This window comes from Ipomoea nil, unplaced genomic scaffold (assembly GCF_001879475.1).
Source record: "Ipomoea nil cultivar Tokyo-kokei standard unplaced genomic scaffold, Asagao_1.1 scaffold2975, whole genome shotgun sequence".
NCBI classification, from domain to species: domain Eukaryota; kingdom Viridiplantae; phylum Streptophyta; class Magnoliopsida; order Solanales; family Convolvulaceae; genus Ipomoea; species Ipomoea nil.
The window spans coordinates 69,363-91,839 of record NW_017619403.1 but is presented as its reverse complement, the minus strand read 5'-3'; the positions used below and the strand labels follow the sequence as shown (position 1 = coordinate 91,839).

At 38.3% G+C, this 22,477-nt stretch overlaps 2 protein-coding genes and 1 long non-coding RNA gene across 3 annotated transcripts; all 3 read right to left on the bottom strand.

Moving 5' to 3' along the window:
* Positions 1–14,203: 14,203 nt before the first annotated feature.
* LOC109163144 lies at positions 14,204–15,093 on the bottom strand. Its single transcript, XR_002051203.1, has 2 exons — positions 14,563–15,093; positions 14,204–14,456 (listed from the first exon to the last, which is right to left on the bottom strand). It is a non-coding gene; the product is annotated as an uncharacterized LOC109163144 (long non-coding RNA).
* Positions 15,094–15,205: 112 nt separating this feature from the next.
* Positions 15,206–17,359, bottom strand: LOC109163013 (probable LRR receptor-like serine/threonine-protein kinase At4g36180). The gene has a single exon (XM_019311735.1). It carries the CDS (start codon positions 17,357–17,359, stop codon positions 15,206–15,208), a length of 2,154 nt encoding a protein of 717 aa, XP_019167280.1.
* Positions 17,360–18,032: 673 nt separating this feature from the next.
* Positions 18,033–19,799, bottom strand: LOC109163012 (protein FAR-RED IMPAIRED RESPONSE 1-like). The gene is made up of 4 exons (XM_019311734.1): positions 19,715–19,799; positions 19,597–19,630; positions 18,742–19,140; positions 18,033–18,648 (listed from the first exon to the last, which is right to left on the bottom strand). Exons 1-4 carry the CDS (start codon positions 19,797–19,799, stop codon positions 18,033–18,035), a joined length of 1,134 nt encoding a protein of 377 aa, XP_019167279.1.
* Positions 19,800–22,477: the final 2,678 nt, after the last annotated feature.

Here is a 22,477-nt window from a genome sequence, read left to right as displayed (position 1 = left end):
GCTCATAGGTCGGGGGCGGGAGCTGGGCTGCTTCCAGACTGTCAGCCGTCCGAAAGATGGTGTACTCATGAATCTCGCTCGAGATCCGAGCAACCGTTTCCTTGAGCGCCTGAGTCTCGTCCGGCACCACTTGTTTCCGAAAATGTGTGCTCCAGACGCGATCGACCGGGAAGATCCAGGGCTCGTACTTAAGGGAGAAAATCCTGTTTTTCCACCCCCTGTTGTTCCCGGGCAGTCCCTTGATTGCACACATGTCGGCCCGGGATTGCAGCATCAGGAACCCGCCTCCGTAGCTGCCCGGTAGGATTTTGACCTGGTAGATGTAGTTAAAAAGCTCCATCGTGCACTCGGCCTCGTGCCGAGCGCATATCTGTGGGAAGCAGGCCAGGATTCGGTGTGCGTTCGGGCAGATCTGGGCCGGGACGACCCGGTAATAAGCCAAGAAGGCGTTCAGGAGGGGGGTGAAGGGAATGGCGATCGGGGCCATCAGGGAGTCGTAGTGCATCCCGATCCACTTGCCCCGATGTCGGTCGATAACATTCCCCAACCGCCGGCTGGTGTCAAATTCTACCCGACCCATGAGTCGCTCGGCGATCCTGCTCGCCTCGCCCTTAGTCAGCTCGCTCATTTGTCGTTCGACGTTCTCGCTGTTCAAGAACTCGAACTCCGCGGCTACCGGGGCGGCCGGTCCGGCAGTATTTTCCTCGGCCGGCTCGGGAGTACCTTCCCGGTCGCCTTCTTGTGGACCGGTTTCCGGGTGGTCCCCAACCACCCGGGTCGGCGTTTCCCTAACGCTCGTAGTCGGAGATCCTTGTCTCCCCGACGTGTTTTCTTCTTCTTCTTCCTCGCTGGAGCTTCCCGACCCGCTGGAGCCGGAGCTTGACGACCCGGACGAGCTAGACGACCCGTCTTGTCCCGCGGTGTGCTCGGGGGCTGGCGCCGGTCGGTGAACAGCCTCAGGAGAGTAGGACATGATGTCCACTTCCTCGTCGCTGAGGTGCTCGACCTCTTCATCGTAGTCCGCGATGGAGGCGTTCTGGCTGTCAGAGTCCGTCATTTTGTTCGATCTACCTAAAGGTCGGTCGGGGTTAGTAAGGGACTTGAAGTACCCGGGACTGTTAGTCGACCTAAGCAGTTCTACCTAAGCTAAAAGCATAAAGAAAAGAGAAGGACGAAGAGCTTACCGAGTGGAGGGACTTTGAAAAGGACTTGAAGCTTCGCTTTGCTCGACCTGAGTGCTGATCTGTTGCTCGGGGCTCTCTGAGGCTACCGACTGAAGCAGAAGAGTGAGGAAAGTTCAAATGAGGGCCCCAAAGGCCTACTTATAGGAGAGCATTTAGGCGGGAAACTCATCCACTTGCGTGACACGACCCGCGCTGACTCCGAGGCGCCGGTTGCAGTCGCAGAGGCCGGCAGTGGCCGACACGTGGCGAGGAAGGGAATGACAGCTGGCCGGTCGGTTTAGGAGCCGACGGTTGGACTTCTACATCCCGTCCCGTTTTTTCCCGGACGATCAAAAAGGCCCGGGTTGGGGGGCTCTTGGTAGGGAATATCCCGACCGACATAGCTTCACCACGACCGAGATGCCTTTGTCCTTTTGTCTATGTCTTTGCAGGTAACAGGTCGGGCTCCTTGAGGAGAACCCGGTCGGGGACCGGCCGGGAGTTGCCCGAGCGATGCTATGAACCCCGAGCGGTGGTCCTTAGGCGAGAGAGCTGGCTAAAGACACGTGGCGGCTTTCTACGACGACAGGCAGGGCACCCGGGAGGAGGATACGTGGAGGCTACGTGGAGAGCATGCCGAACGGCCGGAAGCTTGTCTCCGGCGTCACGGCTATAAATACCCACAGTAGCTACAGTGTAGAGGACTTTTGGACGATCGATAGGTTGTTGTTAGAGAATCCCGACCGCAGTCAGTCGGTACTCAGAGCAGCCAAGTAGATTGTACTTAGGGCCTTTACCGGGATCAATAAAGGTTTTACTTGCTTTAATTGGTCTCGTGTTATTTATATTGCTTACGTAGAATTAGCAGTATCATATAGATATAGGAAAATCATTTTGAAGCAGGAAGATATATACTTAGGAGACTCTAGCTTTAAAACCAGGAATAGACTCAGCAAATAGGGACAAGCACATTAATCAATGATAAACAATTAAGTAGAGATAACATCATAAGGAATACGTATCTAAGGTCACAAACCACTTTTCAATTCAAACACATCATCATTCAATTCACATAATCGTTGATGGCACCCAGGACCAATCACATGCCCCGAACATGAGGGTTAATGCTTATAGCATTAACACGGCCCCACAGCACCCTACCTCAGTACCGCGGTATGAGGGGAGTTGATCACAACCAACCCTTTGAGAACCGCTGACGAACTCAACGTCGGACCACGATCTGACACACCATTGACGCGCACAGTCGGTGGACCGCGATCCCCTTTACAAGCGGGGACTTACGACCTTACACACCGTTGATGCGTACAGTCGGTGGACCGTAGCGGATCAAGCCCGACACACCGCTGAGCTGGACTCAGTCGGTGCAGGGCGAAGATCCTCGGAGACTACGGCCCTACACACCGCTGTCCCATCACTCGGTGGATCGCAGCCAGTCGTAGCCCTACAAACCGACTGATTACTCAAGTCGGTGGACTACAGTCTTCCACGGCTTATTGGCCCTACACACCGCCTAGCGCGTCCAGGTCGGTGGGTCATAGCACCGAGGCCCATGTGGACCGCAGCCCAAGAAGTGAATCAATTTGGCCTTAGCCACTTCTGAGCCTTAGCTCAGGAACAATCCATGGACCATGGTTCACCTTGTATAGACACATATATAATATGTTAATCGTAGACACATAACTTTTGAATTAGGGTCCACAATGCAAAGTGAACCATGGTCCATGGTCCATGGTCCATGGTACAATAATTGATTGAGGCAAATTATTGTGCGGACCATGAATATAAGGTGCATTTTTAATATACTAAAGTACACTATTTGTGTACTGAATGTGTATTATTTGATAGTATATAAAATAATGTATTTTTTAGTACTCAAATAATGTACTTTATGTATATAAATAATGTACTTTTTGTTAGAAAAATGGAGTGTTTGATGATAGGGAAGTGAGGAAACGAGATCTTCAGGCGTGTAATCACTTTCCTATAAGCTTTAAATCTCCCTCAACTGAAGCAACAAGGTTCAAGATTTAATCTTATGGGATACAAGAAGATGATGAAATTCTTAAGTTGCTTTGTTTAAGAATTTCCTATAGAAATGGAGTACTGTGAAATATCTCAGTCTTATGCAAGTTTATTGCATCTCTCTTTTCAGACATTTCTCCAAATATTTATAGATGTAAATTTAGCAGTTTAGAGAAGTTACATGGAAGTTAATTATTTAAATTTAAAACTTAAATTCCATAAGATACATCTTATCTGATATATCAAACATGGGAAATATATAATTGAATATTATATATATTCATATGATATGGACCTTCGTAGGTTCATGCATTGCATACAAAATAACAAAGTAATATATATATATATATATATATATATATATATATATATATATATATATATATATATTTATTAATTCATTGCATGCAAACATGCAAAATAAATAAATAATATATATTAATACTTAAATGCATGCTGTGGACACAAACCAAAAGCTTTTGAAAATAAGGTTTCGTCAAAAACACTTGGCCGAAAGGTGCAAACCATTTCATGCATAGATTCGTGAACCTCATTGTTTAGGACTAAAACATTTCGTTTTAACCAACGAAACCATTTGGCTTTAACCAACGAAATCAACAATAAGGCAATCAACTTTCGTTAATTCATTTCACGCGTCCAGGCAAAGCACGAAATCAAACTTTCGTTAAGCCTTTACCGAAACCATTGATTCGTTAAAACAAACGATTCGTTAACACCAACGAATCAATAAGCTTCGATTCCAAATCAATTTTCCCAACTTACTTTCTACCTAACTGAAATAATATTTATAACTCCACAACTCCAAATGTTATTTAAGTTTTTCATGGTAGTTCATCTGAACCATTAATCTCCATTACTATATAAATTTCCAACATTCCTCCTCCATTTATATAGTAAAATTAACACTGTACCAAGATAGATCCAAAACTCATGCATAAATGAAAGTGTCTTACAGATTGAACTTTCACATAGTATTATATCCGTTACATTAATTCGGATTGCAGTGATGGACGGACCTTGAATCACGCAGTCTCTTTGAAGAAACGTAGATATAATACACTCATGCTTTACAGTTACTACAACTCAAAATAACTTGACACTATTAAAGGCCTTGTGTTCATATCCATTAGCAAGCATTTCCAAACTAAACCCACACTTGTTGAAACGGCCACACTTCATGCTCACATAGGTTGATTTTTTATTTCATGCCCTGGACCAAGCATTTTTTCGAAAGATCAGTTAAGAGTAAAACTCATCCCTACTACAATGCAGACCAAGTACTTACTTTAGGGATACTTTTTAATATAGTACTTGCCGCCAATAAATGAAGTAATCATCTACATTGAATTCAAGGCCTAACGTAATAACTTAGGCGTGAGTTGAGCTTTCCTTCATCTCATGACTATCAACGGGTTTCAAACCTATCCCTTCCGATGTCCTTAAAACCATGTCCCTTGCCAAGGCTTTTGTAAACGGATCCGCTAGACTGAACCAGGACCGTACAAAGTCTAGTGCTACAACACCATTACTTAAGAGCTCTTTCACATAGCTATGTCGCAAGTCTATGTGTCTTGACTTGCCATTATAAACGCTGTTATATGCTTTGGCCAGTGTAGTAGCGCTGTCACAATGTACTAAAACAGGTGACATCGGTTTTGGCCAAACTGGAATTTCAAGAATTAAATTCCTTAGCCAATCAACTTCTTTGCATGCTGCTGCCAATGCAATAAATTCAGATGCCATAGTTGAGTCTGAAATACAACTTTGCTTTTTAGAAGCCCAGGAGATAGCTCCTCCTCCAAGCAGAAATACCCATCCACTAGTTGAGGAATAATCTTCCTGATTTGATATCCAACTGGCATCAGAATATCCTTCAAGGATAGAAATATCTTTTGAATATTTTAAAACATAATTAATGGTTTTATTCAGATATTTTAAAATTCTTTTTAATGCCATCCAATGTACTGCACTAGGAGTACTAGTGTATCTACTCAGTTTCCCTACTGCAAAAGCAATATCAGGCCGAGTACTTGTCATTGCATACATAAGGCATCCTATCACTTTAGAATACTCCAATTGTAAGACCGGATCACCTTCATTTGGAATTAACTTCAATGAAGGATCAATTGGAGTAGAAACAAGGGAACCACTAAAGTGATTAAATCTTTTTAACACTTTCTCAATGTAATGAGATTGTATTAAACTTACACCATCCTGAAGTTTAATTATTCTTATTCCAAGAATAACTTCTGCTTCTCCTAAATCTTTCATGGAGAAACTGGAACTAAGAAAATCCTTAGTTTCCTTAACTTTTTCCAAATCAGTACCAAAAATCAACATGTCATCTACATATAAGCAAATAATAACCCCTTGTCCTTGGTTATTAAATTTGTTGTAGATGCATTTATCTAACTGATTTATTCTGTACCCATTAGCAAGCACCACTTGATCAAACCGATCATGCCATTGCTTAGGGGCTTGTTTTAAGCCATAAAGTGACTTAATCAATTTGCAAACTTTACTTTATTAGCCTGCAACCACAAAACCTTCTGGTTGCTTCATATAAACCTCCTCCTCCAATTCACCATTTAAAAATGCAGTCTTAACATCCATTTGGTGAACCACTAGATTGTGTATAGCCGAAATGGAAATTAACAATCTTATAGTAGCAATTCTTGCTACTGGAGCATAAGTGTCAAAGAAGTCAACTCCTTCTTTCTGCTTAAAGCCCAGTGCGACAAGTCTGGCTTTAAATTTATCAATGGTACCATCAACTTTCATTTTCTTTTTGAAAATCCACTTGCAGCCTATTGGTTTACAACCATTTGGTGGATTAGTTAAAATCCACGTATTATTCCTCATTATAGAATCCATCTCATCATTTATTGCTTCTTTCCAGAAAGCAACATCTTGAGAATTCATGGCTTCCTCAAAAGTATTAGGATCAACCTCTATATTAATATAATATAGATTTTTAGTCTCTGTAGACTCCCTTGATCCTTCTATCAAGTACATTTAGAAATCTGGTCCAAATGTTTTTTCTTTTCTTGTTCTTTTACTTTTTCTAAGCTCAGGTTCCTGTGAACTTGCATGATCATGAATTTGATCATCAACTTTGGTCCCACTAGAACTAGGAATTAAATCCTTAGTTCTATTTATTGATGAAAAATGATTTTCATCAAAGATAGCATCCCGGGACTCTATTACGGTATGAACCGAAATAAAGTCATTTGGTTCTATAACATAGAACCTGTATGCTTTGCTGTGTTCTGCATATCCTATAAAAATACAGTCTATGCCTTTTTCTCCCAGAGCCTTTCGTTTAGGTTCCGGCAACCGTACCACGGCCCTGCGACCCCAAACTTTCAAATAATTCAAGTTTGGTTTTCTTTTGTGCCAAAGTTCATAGGGAGTTACCCTATTTCTTTTGTTAGGAACTCTGTTGAGAATATAACATGCAGTTAGCATGGCTTCTCCCCAGAAACCTTCACTCAGACCGGAAACTGATAACATGCAGTTTACCATTTCTTTGAGTACTCTATTTTTCCTTTCTGCTACACCATTTTGTTGTGGTGTATAAGGAGTTGTGGTCTCATGAATGATACCAACAGATTGGAAAAATAATGGGTCATAATATTCACCACCTCTGCCAGTACGTAATATTTTTACTAACCGACTAGTTTGCAATTCCACCTCCAATTTAAATATTTTAAATTTTTCTAAGGCTTCATCCTTAGAATGCAGGAGGTACACATAGCAGAGTCTTGAATAGTCATCAATGAATGTGACTATATATTTTTTATTTCCCAAAGATGGGGTGCTATGAAAATCACACAAGTCACTGTGAATTAATTCAAGTAAAATTGAATTCCTTTTTATACTAGGAAAAGGATTCCTAGTTATTTTATTTAACATGCATGCACTGCATTGTTCCATATTCAGATCAAAGGATGGAATTAATCCATCTTTAGCCATCTCGCATACACGTTTATAGTTTACATGACATAAACGAAAATGCCATAAAGAAGATGTACAAACTGAATACAGAGAACCAACAATATTATTAATATTCAACTTAAACATATTGTTAGACAGAAATCCTTGACCTACAAAGATATCGGCCTTGGATAAAATAAATCTGTCTGCTTCAAAAACAAGTTTAAAACCACACTTGTTTAATACAATGCCAGAAACTAAATTGTTTCTAACATCTGGGGCATGATACACATCTGTGACTGTCAACTTCTTTCCTGAAGTAAGCAACAACTCAACTTGTCCAATGCCTTTGACTTTCACCATGGAATCATTTCCCATGTACAGTCTTGGACCATCATTTAGACTTTTATAAATCTTATAAAGATTTATATCCTTGCAGACATGTCTGGTTGCCCCAGTGTCAACCCACCACGAGTCATCAGTCTGCATGACACAAATTTCAGATATCATAGCAATGAAATTTTCAGTACTATCAGAAACAAGATTAATTATTTTACCTTGTTTCCATTGGCCACTTCCCTGGCCATGATCACCAGAATTTTTACCTTCCATTTGTGTCTTTCTTTTCTTCCAGATTTCACAGTCTTTTTTAAAGTGTGGACCGTTGCACACCCAGCATGATACAGATGCCTTTCTTTTTCCTTTTCCTTTCTTCTTAAACTTTCAAAAATTTGTGGTCTTTCCTGGCTTCCCTTTCCCTTTACGGTTCCCACTTTATTTGCCGTCATGTTGATGACAGAACCTGAAGCCCCGGTGACCTTTGCACTGCCTGCATTCTTACTTTCATGCAGTCTGATTCCCTCCTCAACCCGAAGGTCAACCCCCAATTGTTCCATGGTAAGAGCTTCCTTTTTATGCTTTAAGGTACGTTGTACCTTTTTTCCAGGAAGGGGGAAACTTATCAATGATACTGGCTATGGCAATGGAATAATCCATATGCATATCATGTTGCCTCATTTGCCCAAGTATCCTGACAATCTCATGGAATTGTTCCATGACCGGACGATTGTCCACCATTTTATAATCATTGAATTCACTTACCGGGAATTTCTTACTGGAGGCATCCTCAGATATGTACTTTGCTTCAAGTACATCCCAGAGGTCCTTTGAGGATTCCTCATACTCATAAATATCAAAGAGGGTGTCAGACATACCGTTTAGAATATGGCCACGGCAAGCAAGGTCATCATTCTCCCATTTGAGTTTTCGGCGAGTAGTCTCAAGAGTCTCATCCTCCCGTTCCTCCGGCTTTGGGGTACTTAGTACGTATGCCACGTTCAGAGCCGCAAGGAGGAACTTCATCTTCTTCTGCCACCTACGGAAGCCCACGCCTTCAAACTTCTCCAACTTAGGGAAGTTGGTTGCAAAGTCCAGAAGTCCAGAACTCATCCTTCCTCAGAAACAGATTTTGAAGCTTATAGATTGTTAGAAAAATGGAGTGTTTGATGATAGGGAAGTGAGGAAACGAGATCTTCAGGCGTGTAATCACTTTCCTATAAGCTTTAAATCTCCCTCAATTGAAGCAACCAGGTTCAAGATTTAATCTTATAGGATACAAGAAGATAATGAAATTCTTAAGTTTCTTTGTTTAAGAATTTCCTGTAGAAATGCAGTACTGTGAAATATCTCAGTCTTATGCAAGTTTATTGCATCTCTCTTTTCAGACATTTCTCCAAATATTTATAGATGTAAATATAGCAGTTTGGAGAAGTTACATGGAAGTTAATTATTTAAATTTAAAACTTAATTTCCATAAGATACATCTTATCTGATATATCAAACATGGGAAATATATAATTGAATATTATATATATTCATATGATGTGGCCCTTCGTAGGTTCATGCATTGCATAAAAAATAACAAAGTAATATATATATATATATATATATATATATATATATATTAATTCATTGCATGCAAACATGCAAAATAAATAAATAAATAAATTATATATATTAATACTTAAATGCATGCTGTGGACACAAACCAAAAGCTTTTGAAAATAAGGTTTCGTCAAAAACACTTGGCCGAAAGGTGCAAACCATTTCATGCATAGATTCGTGAACCTCATTGTTTAGGACTAAAACATTTCGTTTTAACCAACGAAACCATTTGGCTTTAACCAACGAAATCAACAATAGGGCAATCAACTTTCGTTAATTCATTTCACACGTCCAGGCAAAGCACGAAATCAAACTTTCGTTAAGCCTTTACCGAAATCATTGATTCGTTAAAACAAACGATTCGTTAACACCAACGAATCAATAAGCTTCGATTCCAAATCAATTTTCCCAACTTATTTTCTACCAAACTGAAATAATATTTATAACTCCACAACTCCAAATATTATTTAAGCTTTTCATGGTAGTTCATCTGAACCATTAATCTCCATTACTATATAAATTTCTAATACTTTTAGTATATTAAAAATGTATTTTTTTTTATTTATGGTCTATACATAGAGTTGTATGAACCATGATCCATCTAATAATGATGGGGTGGTTGAAGACAGGGTGTGGAAGCTGGGGCAATGTCCTGGTTTGCTAGCAAGTGTTTTGTTTTTGTTAATTTTGTGTTGGTTCTGTATCATGGGTTTGTATTAAATTTGGGCTAACTTTTATGATTTAAAATTATACTTTTATAGAGTAATTGGGCTTAAGTTTTTTAGGCTTCATTTGCATGTGTAGAGTTTTAGTAATTTAAACTTTTTTGAAAAGGCTCAAGTATTTGCTGCGAAAGTTTTTAACTTTCCTTAAACATGGGAAATGTCAAACTGCGCAGATTATGCTATGCAACCGAATGCACTATGCGCATGGTATATATGACACAAAACGACGTCGTTTTGGTTAAAAACACGCGCGTTCCACTTAAAAAAGAAATCACGTTCGATTCTCGGCAATAGCATTTTTATATATCCATAAATTCATAATTATATATCCACAAATTCATAACTATATATCCACAGTGAATGAATAAAGTCGTTTTGGTTAAAAAAATGCGCGTCCCACTTAAAAAAGAAATCAGGTTCGATTCCCGACAATAGCATTTTTATATATCTATAAATTCATAACTATATATCCATAAATTCATAACTATATATCCACAAATTCATAGCTATATATCCACAGTGAATGAATGAAGTAAAAATCCACAATGAATAAACTAAATATCCACAATGAATGAACTAAATATTCATAAATTCATAACTATATATCCACAAATTCATAACTATATATCCACAGTGAATGAATGAAGTAAATATCTACAATGAATGAACTAAATATCCACAATGAATGAACTAAATATCCAGAAATTCATAACTATATATCCACAATAATACTATTGTCGAGAATCAAACCTGAATTTTTTTTTTTTAAGTGGGATGCGCGTTTTTAGTCAAAACGACGCCGTTTTGCATCGTATGCACCATGCGCATGGTGCATTCGGTTGCACAACATAACTATTGGTCAAACTGGCAGTTAGCTCAGCTCGGTGCTGGTTTGATGTTGGTGACTTCACTTTGATATCAACACTAAAGTCTTGTTGTGATAAACTACCTCTAATTCCATTACATAGCGATTTTGTTGCGAACAAAAAATGAGTGTCTAACTTACTAAATTTAATGTTTTGGGGATTTAAAATCTAGCCCTAAAATAGACTTTGACTCATCAAAAACTAATTACATTTTTTTCCTACCAAATATAATTATTTTAGCCATATTTTGTGATATTATTTCTGCTGATTGATTAGAAGGAACAAAAATCGGGCCAGGTTTCTAAAAATCCATGGTGAGTGGACGGACAACCCGATTTCTCCAATGGATCATATTTCTGGTTTTTTCTCTTCTCTGTTTTCCAGGTCTGGCACAGTGGATCTCCCGGATTTCACCCCGATCAGCACTAGTAATACTATCTCCTGGTCGGAATCCCATAATTTGTGTCGTACAACCACCTTGGACGAGGTAAAAAGGGCCGTCTTTGGCATGAAGAAATTCGGTAGTCCGGGGCCGGACGGAATTCAAGCTGCCTTCTACCAATTTTCTGGAATGACATTGGCCAAACTTTAACGCATATGGTCAATCAGGCTCTTAGTACGGGAGAAGTTCCTAAACCTCTTTTGCAGGCGTTTATGACTCTTATTCCCAAAAAGGAAATCCCAGAGACGGCGGCGGACTTCAGGCCAATCACTCTCCTCAATATTGCCTTTAAGGTAATTTCAAAAACTCTCGTTAATAGATTAAGACCTATTATGTGCAGGTTAATTGGGCCCCACCAAAACAGTTTTCTCCCTGGTCGATCTACTATGGATAATGTGGTTCTTACTCAAGAAGTTGTTCACACTTTAAATCATAAACGTGGCAAGAAGGGCTTCATGGTAGTCAAGGTGGACCTACATAAAGCCTTTGATAGTGTAAGTTGGGATTTCCTCAAAGACACCCTGGAAGGGTTCGGTTTCCCAGGTAACCTTATTGATATCATCTTGTTCTCCCTTAAAGAAAGTGAGATTTCTATTCTTTGGAACGGGCCGGCTTAGTTCCTTCGTTCCAGGAAGGGGCCTTCGCCAAGGTGACCCTATGGCCCCTTATATGTTTAATCTTGTGATGGAAAGGCTAGCTTTTGATATTCAGAGACTTGTCTCTAATAAGTCTTGGAAACCCACTTTTATTACGCAAGGGGGTGTTGGCTTGTCCCACTTATTCTTTGCGGATGACTTACTTCTCTTTGGGGAGGCCTCTTCTCATCAAGCCTCCATTATCATGGATTGACTCAACCGGTTTAGCAATGCCTCGGGGCTTAAGGTAAATCTCTTAAAGTCCCAAATTTTTTGTTCTCCTAACATTGTCACAGGGTTAAAAGAAAGAATTGGAGATATGATGGGCATTCCGGTCACGTCCCATCTAGGGACTTATCTTGGCATTCCAATTCTCCATAAAAGGATCTCAAAAGATACCTTCTCATCTATCATTGACAAGATGCGCCGCAAACTCGCCAATTGGAAAGCAAGTGCTCTCAGCATGGCGGGTAGAAAGACCTTGGTCCAAGCCTCGTTGGCGACCATCCCAACTTACACAATGCAATCCATGGCGCTTCCGGTAAGTACTTGCAAACTCATTGATAAGATTTGCAGGAACTTTCTTTGGGGTCACTCGGAGGACACGAAAAAAATCCACACGGTTAGCTGGAACGATATTTGTAAACCTAAGTTTCAAGGTGGCCTTGGTCTCAGAAAAGCACAAGATTTTAATATGGCTTTCCTTACCAAGATGGCCGGGCATGTCCTTTCCTATTCGGACAAACTTTGGGTCAAGATCATGAAGGAAAAATACGTTAAAAATGGAGATTTTCTTTTCATGACCGCCACTGCCAACAGCTCTTGGGGCTGGCGTAGCATTATGAAAGGTAAAAACATTCTTAGTAAGGGTCTTCGGTGGAGAGTTGGTATAGGTGCTTCCATAAACTTTTGGCACGATAGATGGGTAGGGGATTCTCCTCTGGCTGAGATCACTTCACCCTCAGCTCCGTTAATGTCGGCCAACCTGAAAGTCAGGGACGTGATGCAAGACAATGGGACCTGGAACGTCGGAGCTCTAGATTCACTCTTAACAGACAATATCATACACCAAATCCGTGCAATTCCCATTCCGATTACGAGTAAGGCTGACAGACCTTTTTGGCCCCATTCAAACTCAGGTATGATCACGGTTAGTTCGGCTTTCTCTTTTCTTTCAGGTACCGGTGACAACTCCTGGACTATGAGTGGATCTGGAGTCTCAAGTGCAAAGAACGGGTGCGGTTGTTTCTTTGGAGAATTATCAACAATGGGCTTCTGGTTAATGCAGAACAGGTGAAGAGGGGCCTCACGATGGATACTTCCTGTCCAAGATGTGGCATGGAAGAAGAGTCGCTGGATCACCTTCTCAGACATTGTAGGTTGGCAAATGACTGCTGGTACAGATCTTCTCCTCCTCCAGCCTTTGTCATCAACAACCACCTCCCTCTCTCTCTGTGGATCGAAGAAGCTTGCAGCGGCAAAATGCAGGGCTCCAGGAATGACCGTTGGCACCTCCTCTTCCCCCACATCTTATGGAATATTTGGAAAGCTAGGAATGAGGTGGTTTTCAGTAACAATTGGGTTATGACGTCAGGAAAGCCAGTACGAGCGAGTTTGAAGACTTCCAAGCTCTCTTTAAACACAATGGCATGGTGCATGCTAGGCAAGTCTGGGTGCACTGGACTCCCCCACTCGCCGGTCGGATAAAACTCAACTCGGATGGGGCTAAAAAATCAGCCTCTAACATGGCTAGCGCTGGATGCCTTCTTCGTGATAACAATGGGGTTTGGGTGATGGGCTTCACTACTAAAATTGGGATCACTAACAGCTTTGTCGTGGAGCTTTGGGGATTTCGGAAAGGACTTCGCATTGCAAAACAGTACGGCTTTGACAATATTGAAGAGAATCTGATTCAACGGCTGTGATTCAAGTGCTCCAAAATGAAGCTGGTCCTTTCAATGGTGGAAGATTCTCTTATTCTTGATTGCAAGAACCTGCTCAACAGTTTCAATAATTTCTCTCTCACTCACGTCCTTCGGGAAGGGAACCAGTGTGCGGATTATCTCGCCAACTTGGGTCAATCTTCTACGTGGGGAACGACGGTTCTGCATGATCCTCCGGCTGGGCTAGTCCCGCTTCTCATGCGGGATGCCAATTGTGTGGCGACTAGTAAAATTCATTAACATCCCGGGGCTTTGGCCCATATTCCAATGTTGTTGGAAACAACCTGAATTTTTAAGAAATGATATTTAGTATTGAAACTTGACGAATTATATTATGGACCATGATACAAGGTGGACCACTTACATCAAGTTCATTTTTAATATATTAAAATTTAATTTTTAATTTATTAAATATTCATTCTTTGGTAGTATACTTAAAAAAACAACTTTAATTTTCGCACAGAAAAAAGTAATTATTAAATATATTAAAAATGAAACTTCGATATATTTAAAATGAACTTTATTTCAATAGTCCACCTTACAAGGTAGACTATGATATAATAATTGTAGAACCTCAATACACACAATATAGAACAAAATAGAATTACATGACTTGAAATATGAATACAAACACACAAATACATGCACATGATTGAACTTTATTTAGAATGACATGGATCGGAGGTACTCCAATGGCCTTCATTCGTACTTCCTGCAGCTCAAGAAGATGAGTTGATCCTGTTTTCATGGTATGCATGACCATATATTTATTAATCTTTATTACTAAACGAAAATATATTGTAATTTCAAATGAAAATTTTAGAATCTATCTTAAATATATTACCTTTTACTTCAATCTAGCTAACTCCCATGCCTCTCTTCAATTTGGCTCCATAGATTACAATGGCAGTGCAAAGCTTTTCTTTTTTGTCTTCTAAAAATTGGAAGTATGCATGTCTCCAAGAACGCTTGAGTATTAAGGTTCCGCATACTCCCCAAAAACCAAGAATGAATCCAAGTATCAAACTCACAAAGAAGTCAAAGCCCCAAATTATCCATCCTTCATCTTCTTCAATTTCATCAATTCCCCCTTGTTGTGGAGCATTTCTAGGTTCATCTCTATGACAGTTTGTTGGAAGTGGAGGCCCTCGTAGCTTTGAATTTCCCTGATAAGCCTCACTGAATCCTTGCAACTGAGTGCCGAGTGGAATACAACCAGACAAATTGTTGTTCGACAAGTCCAAGTGAGCAAGAAATGATATACTAGCAAGGCTCGGTGGTATTGCTCCAGAAAGTTGATTGTTTGACAGGTCGAGACTCTCTAGCGACCTCATCTCACCAATCTTGTCTGGGATGAATCCGGTCAGCTTGTTTCTTGACAAGTTTAGGGAATTAAGCATATGCAAATCAATTATCTCAACTGGGATTTCTCCAACCAATTTATTGCTTGAGAGATCAATGAGCTTCATGAATTTGAGGTTCTTAACCTACTCCACCTCTATACCCTTCCACATAAGCCATTCATAATCAAAGAAAACTTCTTCGAGAGAGTCAACAATCCCATAGGTCTCCATACTTGGCATCCATTCATCATATTTAGTCATTAATGAATTGAAGCAAGTTGGAATGGAACCAGATAAATGGTTCGAAGACAAATCCATTATTTGAATGGATTGAAGTTGGCAGATATTAATTGGGATTGATCCTTTTAGTTCATTTGAATCCAGGCAAAGGATCTTCAACTCTTTTAAGCTTTCTCCTATCGATGCAGGAATACCCCCAGTTAAATAATTATTTCCAAGATCCAAAACCAGCAATGAAGTGCAATTTTGTAGAGACACAGGAAATTCCCCATAAAACCTATTGTTTCTCAAATGTAGTGATTCCATTGTATCCGAGTGTCCTATGGATAAGGGGATTTCACCAAAGAAGTTATTATTTGCCAAGTTTAAACTATACAAGTACTTAAATTTCCCCAAACATTCAGGAATTTTCTCGGTAAAGAAATTGTTTGAAAGGTCAAGTTGACAAAGCCATACAGAAATATTTGTACACAGAAATGAAATGGTTCCAGAAAGCTTATTTTTGGAAAGGTTCAGTGTAAATAATCCTGAATAATTGTTTGGTATAGGACCTTCTAGCAAATTGTTGCTAAAGTCTACTAATAGATTGAAAGTTGATGGTATGTTTGGTAATTTTCCACGAATTCTGTTTTGAGAAGCAATCAAATAACGTAAGTTGGATAGGTTGGTGATCCATTGAGGAAAGAGATCTGAAATTCCATTATTTGAGACATCAAGTGTATCTAGTTTTGTCTGTGTGTGGAGCCAATTAGGAAATTTGGGACCCAACTCACAAGATCTGAGGCCTAGACCTCTTAACTGAAATGGGGGAATCCAGTGGGTGTCTAAATTCAGTGTCAAAGAGTTATCAGACAGGATGAGCACATCCAATTTGCTAAAATTAGAGAAGCTGATTTCAGATATGGCTCCATTCAAAGAATTTGAAGAAACATCTAGAAATTTGAGATTGGAGAGGTGGCCGATGTTACTTCCCATTAAGTTTCCATGGAAGTGATTATTGCCAATTGCCAAAATTTGTAAGGACAACATTGTTGACATGTCAGGTAGTGAACCAGAAAGTTGATTGTTCTCCAATTTCAATTCTCTTATGGAATTAAACTCTATGGTATCATCCAGTGATCCCACAATTTTGTTATCATTCAATCTCAAAATCTCTATCAATTTTTCACAACTTAAAATAAGTTGTGAAAAGTTGAAAGAAAAAGAGTTGGACGATAAATCTAGAATTTTCAACTTGTCAAGATGCCTCAAGAATTTGATGTCCTTATCGCCACCTACCAAAACATTACCGGAAAGGTCCAGATATTGAAGGAAGTAGCTTTGGTTTAGCCATAAATTCAGTAGGGGAAAAGTTGCTATATTTCCATACTGTAAAGACAAGTGTTGTAGGAAGCTAGAAGAGTTGATGTGCAAAAGTGATGATGGGGGACTTGGAAGGCTGCAGGAAGATAGGCTTAGTGTTCTCAGCAAAGAAAGCTTTGAAATTGATTGAAGCCAATCTGAAACAGAATGAAGGTCTACCGAATCCATATTGAGATACTCCAAGGAAGAAAGATGAGAAATCCATTCCAAGGTGTCAACTACTTTTAATTCAAGACTGTTGCCAAGGTGAAGATATTTCAAAGTGGAAATATTTCCCAAATGAGGAGGGACGACATTCCCGAACAAATAAGTATTATGAGAAAAATCAAGATGGACCGAGTTGTTGAGAGAGCCAATGAAACTCGGAATTGTATCAAATTCATTGAAACTAAGATCCAAGAAATTGAGAAACGGTAAATGAAGCAAGGAAGGGCTGATTTCACCTTGTAAGTCTTGACTCCCCAAATGTAGAGCAACAACATGGCCTGTTGTGTTATCGCAGCCAATTCCTTTCCATTTGCAGCAGTCATCATCATCTCTACTGCCTCCCCACGAGGAAAGAGAGTTGAATGCGTCAAAAGTAATGCTGTGTTTGAAGCTTAGAAGTGCATTTCTCTCATTCTCAAAGCAGCCATTTGAATATTGAATAATCAAAAGGAACAGAAGCCACTGAAGATAAGAACCACTAATCCTCATCATCAACTTTAATTGGATTCAAGACAATTGATTTAGCAATATTATGTGTAAGTTTTGTTGTATGCTCTACGACTACTGCAATTATCAACTATATATATAAGCAGCAGTACGTTAGGGATAGTGTTATAAGATTATGTTTATACATTTATGCCATTATAAATGCACAATTATGAGATTATGAACGTACAGTATTCGGATTATGAATGTACGTATATGGCATTATGGATGTACAATCATGTGGTTATGAATACACAGCTTTGGAATTTTAAACACATAGCATTGACATTATGACCTTACAATTATAAATATATAGTGGTAAAACTTATTATTTTCAACTTTGATGTTTGAACCTCTTACTACACATAATAATTAAATATTAATAATATATATAAAAAAAAACTTCTAAATGTAAACATGAAAAAATAAAGAACAAGTATTATGAATGTACACTTATCGCATTATGGATGTACAGTTAATGAGTTATGAATGTACAGTTTTGGGGTTATGAATGTACACTATTATAATTATGAATGTACACTGTCAACATAGTTGTTTAAACCTCTTTAAAAAAATAAAGAACAAGTAGTAAGAATATATACTGCAGAACTTGTAAATGTATATATAAAAGTTGTGAATATAAAGTTCAAATCTAACCAACTGACATGTCACAATCTCATTCTGCAACTACATTCTCACCTAAACTCTTATTAAACCGAACAAACTGCGAACTACTAGAAGTTGGATGTACAAGATATCCATCACCAGCAATCTCAGATATATTTTCCAAAACCAGTGATTGAACGGGACCCTTTAAATTTGAAGCAACCTTGTTTGCAGCACTCCTTCTTCCCCTTGCTATAGTGTACTTCTTTGCAATAATACTACTCATCCTTTTATTAGGCACACCTTTCAATCTCCGGCTTGAAGGATCTTGAACAATACCATTTGAAGATGAATCACCACACCCTTCAGTATTCATTTTCCCATTCTCAGCTTCAATCAATTTCTTTGCATTCTCAACAGCTTCATCGCAAAACTGTCTAGCTACACTATTGTCTTGACTTGAAACAACCAATTTTTGAAACTTCTTACTAATCTCAACAACCCAAATTGAAGGAGGAATACCAACATTATAAAACAGTGAATCAAAGTTCGCATTCCTAACAGCTGCAACCTTTTTGGTCCATCTTTTCATAATGTACTTGTCCGGAATACTAGCAACACAATTTATATCAAGTATGCGTATACAATGACAACACAAGATTCCCATTTCGGAAAACAATTTGCAACTGCAAGAAATATCAATATTAATTGGCTTAAAACTAACTTCATGCCTAATAATATCTACATCCGGTCGCCACACATGATACTTATATTGACACCCATCATTAAACACAACCTCTTGGTGACACGCACTACCTTTCATTAACTGTTCCTCAAACAGAAAATAGATTTCAATTGTATACACCTCTCGGGCATGTGAAAGAAGTTTCACATTGTCAATCAACATCGCAGGTACACCTTGAGCACATCGAAAGTCTTCACCATTTTCTTTACTTCTCCACTCAGAAATAACACTGACAAACGATGAGTAGAAATCACACAAACCAGCAGTCTTAGACAACCTTCTAGAAATTGAATGGTTAGTTGTTTCACTCCTTTGTGAAGATAGAATACCCCCAGAAAAATAATCCTTATTGAAAGCTGGACACCACTTCTCCCTACAGTCATAAAGCTTCCCTAGCCATGTATTCTTGTGACACTTAAAATCAATCACCATCCTGCAAATTATGTATTGTACACTCATTTTTACTTAACTGTAGATTCATAATTAATATACTGTATATTCATAATTCATTGAATGCAGATTCATAATTGCAAATATTGTATATTTATAATTGGTATATTGTAGGTTCATAATAGCTAAACTGTATATTCATAACTTCTGTACTGTATATTCATAATTCATATAATGGAAATTCCTACTTGCAAAAGTTTTATATCCATAGTTAATATAATGTAGGTTCATAACAGCTATACTGTATATTCATAACTAATGTTCTGTATATTCATAATTCAAATAATGCAGATTCCTGCTTGCATATATTTCATATCCATGGCATATATTCCTATTTGCAAATATACTAGCTAAACTGTATATTCATAACTGCTATACTGTAACTTCATAACGTATAAACTGTATATTCATAAACAAAAACCCATAAACAGAAACATACCTAGTCCAATAGAATTCAAATTCAGCTTCTGTGTCTGTGTATTTCAGCAAGCAGTTGAAGATATCCATGAACTCCTTATTGTTCCTTAACGTCTTGATATGCTTCTTCGAATTCTCACCAATATGCCATATGCAAAGACGATGGCGTGATGTTGGAAAAACTATGGAAATAGCAGCAGCCATGGCTGCACATTGATCCGTCATAATCGATTGTGGACACTTGCCATCCATAGATCTTAAAAAGGCTTTAAATAACCACACAAAGGATTCGATCCTCTCATTCTTCAAAAACCCACAACCAAACATTACATTCATACAATGATGATTCATCCCTACAAACGGCCCACATATAATATCATATTTGTTAGTGCGATATGTTGTATCATGCACTAACAAATCTCCAAATAATTCATAATCCCGTCTCATTTGACCATCCCTCCAAAAAAAATTACACAGTCTTGAGTCAGAATCAACTTCAAAATAAAAAAAAAAAGTCAGACTCATTAGACTGCCTCCTCCTAAATATTTCATTCAACGAATTTGAATCAGTTCCATCCAAACTCTTAACTGTATCAAAAGCCAACGAATTATAAGCATCGCGACTAGTAAAACCAACCAATGGAGACCCGCCTGATTGGTGTTTCAAAAACCTAATACCCCCTGCCACCCCAACTCCACTCTGCTTCAAGTCTTTTAAGCATGAAAGTTGGTTACTTCCCACTCTCCTATGTGAACGAAGTAGATGACTCTTGTCTAAATCGCATAGCTCATGGTTGTGCACCTTCATATGTTTTGCAACTGTCTACAATCCATCTCCACCCACATCAAACTGAACAAATGCACCACACCCTGTCCTTGTATCAATTTTTGAGTAAAGCTTAACACCACCATCTGCCTTACACTTAAAACCAGCCTTAGAACAGTAAAACCTCTTCATTTGAATTGTCTTGGTAGATGCCTTGTAACGTTGTTTACCCTTCCTCACACTAAAACCAACTCTATATGCATGTTCATTATATAATTCAAAAGCTTCATCACCATTACTTACTACAACACCAACCAAATCTTCATCAACTGCAATTACAAAATATATAACCTCATTCATAACAAATAATAACATTTGATGGAGATATAATTCCAATGTAGAGGGGGGGGGGGGGGAGGGGAATGCCGAATAAATCCAGCCATGCTCTACATAGGAACGGATTTTCCATCAAATGATAAAAAAATATATATCATTCACTGAACATTATGAATATAAACTCATAACTCCATAGTTGTATATTCATAGCTATAAAACTGTACATTCATAACTGCTTTCAAAACTACATATCTGTTCATTCACAATTTCACCCTACAAACTCATAACTCCATAGTGTATAATCATAACTATAAAACTGTACATTCATAATTGCTTGACTGTATATTCAAAACTACATATCTGTTCATTCATAATTTCACCCTACATACTCATAATTTCATAGTGTATATTCATAACTTCATCAAACTATATTCACATAATCACAATACATATATGGTCAAGAACATCAATATAACAATAAAAACCATCACAAATCACCATACTTGATCTATACTTATTGAATAAAAACATTCTAAATAAGAGTAAACACTGGTAAAAAACCTGGAATAGAAGAAGATCCATCAATGTTTACATCTCCTTGATCTGTACTTAATGAATCACCCAACAAATCTTCATTCACTGATTGCAATAAAACACCAAAAAAAAAAAAAAAAAAAAATATATATATATATATATATATATATATATATATATATATATATATATATATACTAAAACTTTATCTATAATAATAGAATCAAAAGCAATCTGATTGACATTAAACACTATTAAAAACCTGGAATCGAGGAAGATCTGTCAATGTTTAAATCTCCTTGAGCTGTACTTAATTAATCATCCACCAAAGCTTCGTTCACTGTAAATACATAAACAGTATACACAAATCAATCAAATATATAAACATACAACTGTAAAATTGTTGAACATATAACATGCAACTTACTGACATTCACTTTACAAATAGCTACAGAGTATCAAAAACTGTTATGAATATATAGTTCACACGGTATGAATGTACAGGTCAAGCATTATGTATGTACAGTTGCAATATTATGACACATGCAAAGTGCAAAGATTTATGATCAGAGTAAACACTCCAAACACTGAAATCACCTGTAAATTCTACCCAAAATCGCATACATTGATTGCAATCACCAGCAAACCCTCACCAAAATCTCACAATTCTACGCAATCAACATCAATCACAAATTCAAAAGAAACATACACTGACACCAAATTTGATCGCATTAACGCACACAAATATACAATCGAATTCAGTTTTTGACCTAATCGATCTCAAAACACAGAAAAATATCAAGTATATCAAAAATCGCAAAATACCTCGAACCTCCATCATAGAAAATCGATCGGCATTCAATTCGCTCTGATTTCTCGCATCATCCATCAAATAACTCGTTATTCAAATACAAACGATCAACAAACAACCAAAAAAACGAAAGGAAAGAATATATGGAACTTGCGACGCTCTGAGATTGCGATGGGTAGAATGAATTGCAATCTCAACTTGCCAAAACGAAAGAAGGAAAGAATAGAAATCCTCTGCCAAATCAATCAATAACGCCGTTAACGGCTTAACAAACGCAAGTTTTTTTAAAAATTTAGAATACCGCCGTTTTCCCCTAAAACGACGGCGTTTTGGACTCGTGTCCACAATGCATAGTGGACACGAGTCCATAGCATAATTTGCGTTTCTAGAGTAATTGGGCTTAAGTTTTTTAGGCTTCATTTGTATGTGGAAACTTTTAAGTATACTTAAAAATAA